The 12718-nt window shown below is 40.4% G+C and overlaps 1 protein-coding gene across 2 annotated transcripts in view; it reads right to left on the reverse strand.

The window, feature by feature from the left end:
• WASF1 (WASP family member 1) overlaps positions 1-12718 on the reverse strand; it is a 365875-nt gene that overhangs the window by 38349 nt on the left and 314808 nt on the right. For both annotated transcript variants that reach the window (XM_085611549.1, XM_085611550.1), the window contains one exon: positions 9593-9710. In XM_085611549.1, coding sequence (XP_085467675.1) covers positions 9593-9710 — 118 coding nt within the window. The remainder of the gene's footprint in view (positions 1-9592; positions 9711-12718) is intronic.

The raw sequence follows: 12718 nt of genomic DNA on the forward strand, positions 1-12718 counted from the left end.
TAGGAATCTGCAGCTAGAAGTCTCCAAAAATAAGTGGGAGTAGCAACCATCAGCACGAATTAAGGTCTGTGCAAAACTTTATGATACATCACAGCAGCTCAGCTCTACTCCAGATACATAGGAGTTGCAATTTGTATTCTAGACAGAGGATCAAATAGAGATACGAGGTGTGCTTTAAGAAACGGCTTTGTAATAATTCTGCACCATCATGCACACATAGGCCGGCATCAGAACTTGTACACCATTCTGCATACACTATTTTGAAGATCTCAGCTGCTTTTTTCCAAGATTACAGCTGTGTTGCATATGCATCTTCTGTTTGCTCTCGTGCTTGCATGCACACTTTATGCATTGTGTGTTTTCCTTTGAATCTCCTGGCACGATCACGATGCCGAGATTGTCAGTTTCCTGGAGTCTGCTGGTGCTGGAAGAGTTGAGGCCGGTGGTGCTTCCTTGTACGAGATTAAACTTCTTTTTATCTACAAATTGCTTGCGATTCCTATTCAACAATTTGGGGACGAGCTGGAGGAAGCACCATATTCACGAACCCTACAGGTGGATTATTTTATCTTATTTTTGGATTTTTGGATCTTATTCGTTTCTTCAACCTCTTCTTAAAGACTCAACGTTGTCACCGCACCTATTTATTTTTTTGAGGTGTTACTGCATATTCTACGTTCAAAGTTCCATTACTTTCAGAACCTACTTGGAGGATTATCTTGGATTGCTGTATTTCCATTACTACCTTCAATACTTTCAGATTTAGTTCTGTGAGTACCGGTGTCTACTCTGAAGTTTGCCCTTGGAGTGTGTATTCAACATAGTCTTGATTTTGCAGTGATTTTGCAAATCAACTAACAACGCTCAACACTCCTCGCTACTTTTGTTGTTCTTTAAAACAAGCAAACGTTCCACTCACCGGCAGACCTTTGATGTTCCCTTCTCGAACTTTATATGCCATTCCGTCTTCTGTGGAATCTATTACTTGCATCAAACTCCGAAGTTATAACGTTACCTCTTGCTACCCAACGTATTACGTTTCACGCCACGTTTCCAACGCTATGGCTGTACGCTATGCGGTTGTCATAGCAACCTTTCACTCGCGCTCTTGCACGCTGGTTCTTCTTTTTAGGTTTCCATAACAACCGTTATTGGTAACTGCGTGTTTTCTGCGAGCGTCTCTTCTGTTCATTTGTCATTCGTCGAAGAGGATTTATTCCATTTTTTTTGGGCATTACATTTGTGGCATCTTCATTTGAGACATCAGGAACGGTACTGTTTATTTTTTTTTCATTTATTTTGCTCTTCGATATCACTGCTGAAATACTTCTTCGTACTACACAGGGTGAAGAACGGACACTATATCCTTCCACCTTTATTCAGTGAACAATTCCCTGTATTTATACAGATTTCTGCAAGAAGGAATTTTATTACCATTCAGATTGAACTGTTCGCTGATTACCCTTTTTTTCCAGTCTATATTTTTTATTTTTTTTATTTTCTTTCTTTTCTTTCTTTCTTTCAAGATGTGTGCTCAGGGATATACACTTGCTCCACCACAATACTTTTGGCCTGCTAGTTATTCTCCTTGTATGCCATGGATTGAGTGGAAAGCTTATTTTTTAAATTATATTGAGACCTTAGCTGCTAATGGAAAAATGAAAGCTCCTGAAAAAAAGGCATTTTTTGACACTCTTTGGATCCCGAAGGACTCAAGGCGTTTAATCAGTTGCCTAGAGTTGAAAGTGATGGGGATAGAAATTTATTTGAAAAAGCCATTTCCGATTTTGATCGTTATTTCTTTCCCAAAGTGTGTATTGGTATTTCTAGGTATACATTTTTCCGGAGGAAACAGCTAATTGATAAGTCAGTTGACAACTATGTTTCTGCCCTTAAGACATTGTCTCTCGATTGTAAGTTTGGTACATTACAAGAAGACTTCATTAGAGATCAGGTTGTTATGCATGTTAATAACTCCACCATTCAAGAGAGGCTATGGATTAATGGTGACAACGATCTAGAAAGTAGTTTAGCTATTGTAGGGAAGTCAGAAATGTCTTGTAGGAGTGCTAAACAAGTCAAAGGTGATGTTAGCAATACCAACAAGGAAACTGTTGCTAAAGTCAATGGTAAACATGATGTCAAAGGGGAAGACTTTAAAAATAAGAAACAAGTTAATTCTTACAAGGGTAAAGCTGAAGTCAACAAAGATAATTGGAGATGCTACAGATGCAATAGCAAGTCACATCTCGTGAATTTAAAATTATAAATTCTGTCCAGCAATTTAATAGAAATGTTCTAGTTGTGGTGTCGTTGGACATTTTACTGTAGCATGCAGAAGGAATAAAAATAACAAGGTTAAATGCATTGAACAAAACATTGACAGTGATGAAGAACATAACAACACATATTGTAGTGACAGTAGTTCTTTTGTTCTCAACATTAGGGATTCTGATCCCACCATTCTCAATGTTGATAATTTCTCTATTAAAAAAAAAAAACAGTTTGCGATATGGTTATTGGAGGTGTGAGCACCCAAATGTACGCTGACGCTGGGTCACCTTATTCTATTGTAAATGAAACTGTGTGGCATTCTCAGTTTGCTAAAAGGTTGGGTGGTGATCTAGAAATTCCTGATATTAATCCGGAAGGTTATTCTGGAGAAAGGATTGAGATCCTTGGTTTCAGAACTTTAGTTTTCAGGTTTAAGAATCATGAGTGCATTGCTAAATTATATGTTTCTAAGAAGGGACCCTCAGTTCTTAGCTGGTTTGAACAAGGTAAACTTGATATCATCCTTAATCTCAACAGTCCAGAACCCGTCATGGTTATTGATGAACAAAATGATATTGGGAGTCTCATGTTCAAAAAATTTCCTAGTGTGTTTAGAGATAGTATTGGCAAATTAGTTAGTTTTAAACACGAGATACGCCTAAAAGAAAGCGCTTGCCCTAAGATTTTGAAGGCATGCAAATATTCCCATAGCTGTACGAGAAGAAGTTAAGAAAGAACTTGAAACTCTGGTTGAGGAAGGGATCATTGAGAGGATTGAATCTTCTGAGTGGGTTTCACCCATCGTAGTAGCCAGGCATGTCAATGGCAAGATTAGGCTCTGCATAGAATTGCGCCATCTCAACAATAATATTGTGGTAGATCAATTTCCCTTACCTCGCATATCTGTGATGTTAGCCAGTGTTGGTGGTGCAAAAGACTTTTCCACAATAGATTTATCTGCTGCCTATCACCAAATTGAACTTCATGAGAAAAGCAAAGATTAGACTTCATTCATCACTCCCTTCGGATGTTTTAGATACAATAGAATGCCCTTTGGATTAGTTTCTGCTGCAGCCATTTTCCAACATGTCATGCAAGACATCTTGAACAATTGCAAGAATGCAATATGTTTCCAGGATGATATTCTAGTCTTGGTGCTCTCAGTGATCATGGTTTAACCATAAAACACTCCAAATGCAAATTCGGTGTGAAATCAGTAACTTATCTTGGACATGAACTATGTGAAGAGGGCATTAAACCTAAAACTGACTTAGTTGAGGCCATTCAAGCTGCACGCCACCCAAATACAAAGATGTCAAATCATTCATGGGATTAACAGAGTTTTATTCGAAATATATTCTCAATTTTTCATGTCGCACATTTAACATAAGACAGTTAGTAAAGAACAAAAATACATTTTTATGGTCTAATGATTGTGAAACTGAATTTCTCGATGTAAAGAAAGCAATTTGTACTGCTTCTGCTCTTTCCGGTTTTAACTCTTCACTCACATTCATCATTACCACGGATGCCAGCTCAAAGGTTTTAGGAGCTGTTCTAGAGAATGTATTATTGCACACACGTCCAGAGCACTAACTCCTGCAGAAGAAAAATATTAAACTATTGAAAGATCAACCTTAGCAGTTGTCCGGGATCTGGAGAAATTTAGGATATTTGTCTGGGGTAAAGAATGTTTAATAAGGAGTGATCACAAACCTTTAATATGTTTACTCACCACAGAAGGCATGTTGAAAGCTTCTGCACGCATGTCTATGCGTCTCCAGGATTTTGTCTACACTATTGTTTATGTTCTGGGCAAGGATAATGTCACAGACGATTTTTTGTCTAGAATGCTTCTACCTCTTAAAGAAGACATACATAATGAGTGGGATGATTTTCAAATTGCTTTAGTGCATGATGAAGGATGTATGCCTATAGACCAGGAGGTATGGAGTGAGGGATTTGCTAAAGATACTTTATTAAATAAAGTGGAAAGCTATATTTTGGGTGGATGGCCAAACAAAAAAAAAATCAGTCCTGATCTTAGATGTTATTGGGAGGTAAGAAATGAATTGTCTTGCACTGATCGTATACTTAGAAGAGGCGACCGTGCTATTCCTCCTAACAAGTTGAGACAAAGCATAGTTTTACATGGTCATGAAGGCCATAGTGGTATTGTCAGAACCAAGCAAATGGTTAAGAAAGGATTTTGGTGGTCTGGTGTGGACATGTTCATTGAACGCATTGTGAGGAACTGTATCTCGTGCGCTAATTCTGACAAATCTCTCATTACACTCAAACCTAATATGGGAGATCACATAATTCCTGATAATCCATGGAATACCATTGCAATGGATATTATGGGACCCATTGGACCTCATTCGAAATGTATCCTTGCGGTCATTGATGTATTTTTCAAAATGGCAGTTTTTAAAATTGTAGAAAAAGTTGATACTGACAATGTTTTGACATTTTTGGATGAAACCTTCACTAAGGGCTTCCTGTTTGTCTTATCACTGACAACGGTGTGCAGTTTTTATCCAATAAAGCCAAAACATATTTCAAACGAGTTGGTATAACTCACTGTTCCACTTCTTTATAGAATCTCAGTGGTAACTGTATCATTGAGAGGTTTAACAGAGTCATCAAAGGTGCAATACAGTTAGCTGGAATGGACAATAACAATTGGGAACTGCACATTTTTAAAACTGTTTGGATGTACCGGACCACTACCAATGTCATGACAGGTTGTTCTCCTTTTGAGGTCATGAGGGGCAGATTACCTAGAACCAAATGTAATGCTGCATGGTAAGCCCCTTCCACCTCTTACAACTTAGATTTAGTAGCTATCAAGGAACAATTTCTCAGACTCATGCTACCAATAAAGAATCTTTTGATAAAAAGAAAGGTTCTAAACAAGATCCTATTGTCAAGGTGGGTATGCTTGTTAAAGTGAAGAAACCTTGGAAAGTTAAAAAAGGCGAGAGCCAGTTCATGGGCTCATTCGAAATTAAAGAAATTTTAAAAAACTCTGTGAGGCTATAAAAAAGTCCGGAATTTAAGCAGAATTGCTGTTCTCAAAGCTAACAAAGATGTGTATCTTAACACTAACAATTGCACACATGACAAACAAAGTACTAAAGATACCAGTTGTTTAGATAGCTTGGATGAAGATAACCTGGTTGAAATTCCTGTTTTCATTCCCTATGTTGACAATGTCCCCAACACTGTTGTATGTACTGAAGAACTTGGGAAACGCTCAAGGAAGAAACCTGGTTGGATGTCTGATTTTGTTTCCTTTATCATAAACAAACTTGTCAAATAGTTTTTTTTTTTTTAATACATTTTTTTCTCTAATTAAAGGGGAAGGTGTGTTGCATATGCATCTTTTGTTTGTTCTCGTGTTTGCATGCACGCTTTATACATTGTGTGTTTTTCTTTGAATTTCCTGGCTCATGCATGATCATGATGTTCTAGAATAGAGCATCTGATCTGGTCTGTGAGTCGAGATTGTCAGCTTTCTGGATACTGCCGGTGCTGGAAGAGTTGTAGCCGGTGGTGCTCCCTTGTACGAGATTAAACTTGTCATTTGTATTCCACTGTCCTGTGGCATCTAACTCAATTGACACCACTAAGTGAACAGTTTAATTTGTGAAAGTTCTTATGAGCCGTTCTGCAAATGAGTTGGGTGGCGCGAGAGGGATGCAAATATCTCTGGCCGGTTTGAAAATGATTTGCAGTACAAAATATTACTATCTTGGGTGACAAAAATAATACAAATGCCCTGGAAAGTCTGTCAATATGACCAAGACAGAGTGTCACACCCTAGGAATTGGCACCATAATCTAAGGGTTGAGTAATTAGCCCAGCTCTGGCTAGTCCAGCAACATCGATGGTGCACATCTGGGGTGGAGTGTGAATGTGTTGTATGATAGTGAAATGCATGTGGTATGAACAGAGGAGTGATTGCTGTGGGGATTTCTCTTAAAATTATAGGAGAGAGGTTTTTTATAATGAGTATTAGCTTATATCGTCAAGCACTTTGTTGAGAATATGAAACAAGCACAGTAATTGAATATATCATTGTACAAGGTGTGTTTAGGAATAAGATGACATCTGTAGATAATGTATGTAAATAAAAAAATGTATATGAACAAGGAAATATTATAAAAACAATTTATATAAAAAACAAAAAAATAAACATATGAGTTGAAATGCTTAAACATAAGTGATTGTCTGTTTTTCATGTGAACCCACAACAAATCAATTGTCAAGTAAAAGAAATAGAGGTCAAGAGGGATACTTATCAGTCTTTGTTTAAAGTCTGTCAATATGTGCATTGTAAAACCTTGCTAGCCTCTGTGACAAAGGTGACACACAATCTATCCATGTTAAAGTGTTACGGTGGAGGAAATACAAGGCTAAATTCCCTTCTCATACCCTGGAATAGAGCTGTCTCTTACGCTTTCAACGACTAAGAACAGGAAAGCAGTTCATTAGGTGGGCCATATACACTCAAAAGTCCTTTTGGAATGGAAGTCAATATATGTTTGAGACTGGGTTCAAAGAGATCTATTGGAGAAGTCAATTTTACAGTTTTTTTTGCCAGATACTGTGTTCGTAAAGCATGGGTGCTTTCACCACAGCAAAATGGTTGACTGTTGCCCACACTAGTGTAAGCCGCAGAGGCATTGTGCACTGTCCTAATGGCTGTATGGACACAATGAGGCGAATCGGTCACGTCAATAGCATTCCAGCTCTCACAAAACAACAGATGAGACAGTCGCTCCCAGGATCCACATGAACAAAACATTTTTGTAAGCAGTAAACAAAGGAAAATAAATGACTGTGAAATCAACAAAAGTGGGTACTCTTCAAAACTCAGCAAACATTTTCGAAGCTTTCACAAGGACAAAATATACGTGCCATCAAGCCTTAAGCCTCGCTGCCAGGACTCACTACTCATTCTTGCCTCATCCCAGGCCCCCATTTTTAACAGGAATGTGTACCTTTATGGCTCAAGCCATTTTAAATGCACTGCAGTTTATTGCTGTTGCACATCATACCATTAGCTGGGGCTAGAGTGTGCTTTAAAATCTTTTAAAAGATGAACTGTCAAGAATAAAAATAGAACATATCATTCCAGAGGCAGATATTAATATCTATGTACGCGGACGACATTACTTTATATATACGGGACCCCAGTGAGAACCTCAATCCGATTCTTAGGGAATTCATCAGATTTGGCAGGCTCTCTGGAGTCCAGATCAACTGGAGCAAGTCAGGGGTTTTCCCTCTTACGGCGGCTACTGAGCGGTTTGAGTTGGAGTACCCTCTAGCTTGGTGCGAGGGGGACTTTAAGTACTTAGGTATACACATAGAAAAAGACAAAGATGAGCTATTGCGGGCCAACTGTGGCACGACGATGACCCGTATTACGGACTGCATTACTCGATGGATCATGCTTCCCCTTTCTACGGCAGGAAGGACGTCGCTGATTAAAATGGTAATATTGCCTAAGTTGTTGTATCTTTTCTTGAATATCCCCTTTTATCCGGGCAGTTTTTTCTTTCGGCACCTACGCTCAGAGCTCATCAGACTGGTTTGGGGCGGGAAGTCACCCCGGCTCAAGTGGGAGGTCCTCACTAAGCCATATAGTCAAGGCGGGTTTGGCGTCCCAGATTTTGAGCTGTACTTTCAAGTGGCGCAGGCACACTACGCCTATTTTTGGATACGGCAACCTCGATACATGCCCCAACTAACGGCCGAACACTGGCTGGCACACCCGATCCCCATAGAAGGCGCATTGTATATCCCAATACAAGGGAAGGATACAACGCCCACGACAGTGGCGAGTACGGTGACTGCATGGAACCGAATAACAGCCAAAATAGGGATTACTATGTTGTATGCGCCGCTCTTGCCCCTTGTTTACCATCCAAGCATGCCCCTGTTACAGGAGGCCGGGTTTCGGAAATTAGCTCATACTATCCACGTCACGACGTGGGGGGACCTATACCGTGCTGGTACGTTCCGTTCTATGGAGCACTTATTTGAGGGCATCCACCCTTCTCCCCTTGACGTTTTTTTGTACATTAGGCTCCGGCAGGGGATTAAGGCGCTCACACCCGATTTTCCGCGGGAACCACCGGAAGTGGTGCCGTTACAACGTATCCTCCTGGACGAGGCCCCTGCCAAGGTAGTCTCTAAAATTTACAGGTCGGTCCACTCACTGATGGTCGCCCCGCCTCTTGCGGCTCGGGCAAGATGGGACCTAGAACTGCAGGTCCCACTGACAGATAAACAGTGGGAGTTCTGCCTACAACAGACGGAACGTATTTCCTCCAGTAGTAGATATAGAATAATACACTATAAATACATTCACCGATTATATTACACCCCTGCTCGGCTGTACAGATACCGACTCCGGGAGGACGACAGGTGCGACAGGTGTCGTGCCTCTGGGGCGGACTTTCTTCACTTGGCGTGGGCATGCGAGGGGGTGCATCGATATTGGTGCCAGATATTTACGGCACTTTCAAAAATGATTAACTCGGAGATTGCGCCCTCCCCTATCCTTGCCCTCTTGGGATACGTGGAGCCCATACAAGCTTCACACGGCAAATTCATTGCGCTTGCCTTCTTACTTGCTAAGAGACGAGTTGCATGTAGGTGGGGCAGAGGTAGGGCCCCAAAATTTAAGGAGAGGATGCGAGATCTTACTTATTGTCAGGAACAAATCAGTACATATTCTGAACTCTTACCAATAGCATCACGACCAACAGATATTTGGGCTCCACTACACTGCTACTTGTTAAGGGGGGAGGCTGCCGTGGGAAACAGTACGCCCACATAGCCGCGTGCTCGAGAATCCCTCATGGACTACTGAGAGGTTGGTGTGGGAGGGCACTTCTCTTGGGATATGGCTCCATAGACACTGCATGCTGGGGGTCTCCACCCTTGTGAACTTTGACTTCCAGACACCTGATGTTGGGACATATGGGACCTTGCGAGGGGCTCCTCCAGGTGGAAAGTAGGCATCAGTGAACCCTATAGTAATCATGGGATTGCTGTGTAGTCCTGCTCTGATATGCATGTGCGCACTATTAATGCTTGTTGTGTCTTTTCCTGCCACCATTGTATCGCTTATGAATGTAATGTGTACCATTGATGCACCTTTGCTTATGACTGTACGTTTGCTCAAAATTTTCAAAAAAAAATCAAAAAAAAAAATAGAACATATCAATACTTGGCCCATACACCTCAGCAGGTATTCCGTCAACCAGGGCATGTATATAGTAGCATGGAACTAAAATACCTTCTGTTTTCGTTTTTCTTTCCTCTTGTCCTCTGTGTCCTGCAGCATCTTTTCTTTCCACAGATCAAAGAAGTACGATGGATTGGTGTAAAACTTCAACCCCTCTTTCCCGTCATCTCTGGTGGTGTAAAAAAAGAAAGGCAACTTTTTTGAAGTATACGATGCAAACGACAATAACACAACCATCAATCAAAAAGTAAGCACGTTAACATCCACAGGAGTGTAATATACATTATATATATATATATATATATATATATATATATATATATATATATATATATATATATATATATATATGTTTGAAAAAAGGATAGGAATGACGTAATCACAATATATTATGCTGTCCAGTCTAAGTTTTTTCCCTCGAAATCATTAAAGAAGCAACATTTAAATGCAAAGCCAGCCACAGCAGGGTCTACAGATATGTGCAAGGACAAAGAGTTGTCATGACACACACACAATAATAATAATGAAAACATGTCGGGTTTACACTGCGCTAAAGACTCAACAAGGCATCACTTGGGTGTTAGTACATTTTAATGCAGTAGTAACCACTTATTGCCGTCACATGAGAGAATGTTCGGGAACCTCCCCTGGCCTGGAATCGAACCCTTGGGGTCTTTCTCGCAGGAGGCTCCCAGCTGTAAGATGCTTCCTCTCTGACCTACCTACCCTACCAGCCAGCGAACATTCGTTTTAAAGGAAAAAATGGGTTGGGGGGGGGGGGTGGGGGAGGACTAGACACCGTAATAGGATTTAAAGTTCACATCTGACACACAATGAGTTAACAAACAAGTGCACTGTGTCCCGGCATTACCATCAAGTATTATTTTCTCTACCAGGGGCTGCTATTAACAGGGTAGGATAATCAAACATTCCGTTATGTGATTTAATTCGTAACGTGGGAAAGCATCGCCACCTCGTGGCTGGAATAGGGAGAGTTGCAAAAGCTACGGTTTAATGCCTACATATCTCATCTGCATGCCCTCATACTTTTTTTTATTATTATATTTTTATTTAATTTCTTTATTGGATTTTTGTGTGAAGAAAAACAACCACTAACAAAACATACAGATACCTCCGCGCATTATTAGATAATTACGGTGCATTACTATCCCCGAGATGAACATATATGAGTACACGTGAACATTATAACATAGGGCCAGATGTACAAAGCATTTTTCCTGTCACAAACAGCCCGATTTGCAGAATTAGGCCGTTTGCGACCGGAAAAATGCTCTCTCAAATGTACAAAATGTGATTCGTTAACTTGTTACAGAATCGCATTAGGCATTTGCGATTCGGTAACTTGTTATATATAGAATCGCATTTTGCTTTTGCAATTCAGTATTTGTTAGTGGCGTGTTTAGGGCGTCCCTTCCAAATACTGAATCAATTTGGAATGTATTACTGTTTTGCAGACGTATTCCGGTCACAAAACTGTAATTCTTTACCACCAGTTTAAGGACCCCTTCTACCTTGAAAATGTAATTAAAAATATTTTTTAAGATGCCACGGACCACTGCCTACTCTTAAAAAATGAAACTTCAAGGGTTCTTTTTTTTCTTCCTAAACGCATACAGTTTTCCTTTAAAGAAAATGGGCTATATTAAAAAATGGCTTTATTTAAAAGCAATCCCAGACATGGTGGTCTGTTGACCTCAGCAGGCCACCATCCCTGTGATGGCTGTGATTCCTAATGGGTCGCAAATTGCAACTTATACCTCACTAATATTCATGAGGTAGGTTGATCTGCACCCATTAAAAATCCCTACATGAAACTCAATGAGTTTCATACATGAGGAATACCGATTTCCTAACTGCGATTCGGAAAGAATAGCATACAAGAAATCGGTATTCCTAATGTTTGTACCTTTGGCATAATTATTCCCCCCTCTCAACTATACAGACACAGGCAGTGCAAGTACACTCAGATATCATGCCGTTTGAGGGTAGAGCGGGTATTCATCAAACATCTCATCTGTATAATACTCAACCCAGCTTTGCAATATTTTTTCATCCTTTTGAGACCAACCCCTGGACTCAGACAGGGGGTTCCAGATCTATCTATGACCCTATTCCTACCATTCAAGTTTGGTGGGAGCCTATTCCTCTTGTATTGAGCGATGTCCCTTTTCCCCAGAGTGAAGCCTCAAGAACAGCTTCTGTTATCTTGTGAAGCCCTCTTCTTAAGTATATTCAATAAGGCAATTTTTGGGTTTCATTTTACTGGACATCCCACTACTCTGAAGTGTATTGAAGATCTCCAACCAGAATATCCCTAAAGTCGGGCATTTCCACACTGTATGCAGGAAGTCTCCGACTGCAGCTCCGCATATCAGGCACTCTGGCCAAGTCCCCGAGCGGAACTGTGTCAATCTGGGAACTCAAACCAGCCAAGGCAAATTTTGTCAAACCAACCCCCATTTGGCGCATAGCGAGGAAGGCTAATCGCAAGAAGGGAGGGTTTGGGGCAGCGCCCCCCTCCCCCACACACAAGAACAGTTTGGGAAAAAATGGCAAATACGGTACATTCTACAACATATTTTTCATTATGTATTCAATTGTACTAGCTTTTATAGCATAGTAAGTAATGCCCTTACAGCGCACCAGGATACCAAGTCACACCCACAGACATTCTTACGGAGAACACAAAAAATATGTCAAGCATAAACAATATTTTAAGTATAACATAAGTACACACATTAACTGTTAAGCACAGCCAAGAAGCTAAGTACACAATGAAAGACCATTTGAGAGATGTTAGTATCCTCCACCCCAATAAGCGTCATGGCAGGGCTCGTTTTAGTGCTGGTGTTGCCCAGGGCGACAATATTTTTGGGTGCCCACCCATAACCTCTTGCTCCACAGATTACCTCACTAGCACCCTTCATTGAACAGTGTCCTTCATCTCTCCATAGCAACTCTCTCACATGTATTTCATTTGTTTTATAGCGCCTGTCATACCAGTGTAGGTCCGGAGCACTGTACATCACACATATACATATAGAGACAATGAATCATACACATGTAAATCAGTGTATAGAAAATGCTACATAGACAAAGGGGACAACAGTTAGGCATTTTTTAAGAGTGCCTGGTCTGGAGAAGAACAAACCCAAA

The sequence above is a fragment of the Triturus cristatus genome, chromosome 6 (assembly GCF_964204655.1).
Source record: "Triturus cristatus chromosome 6, aTriCri1.1, whole genome shotgun sequence".
NCBI classification, from domain to species: domain Eukaryota; kingdom Metazoa; phylum Chordata; class Amphibia; order Caudata; family Salamandridae; genus Triturus; species Triturus cristatus.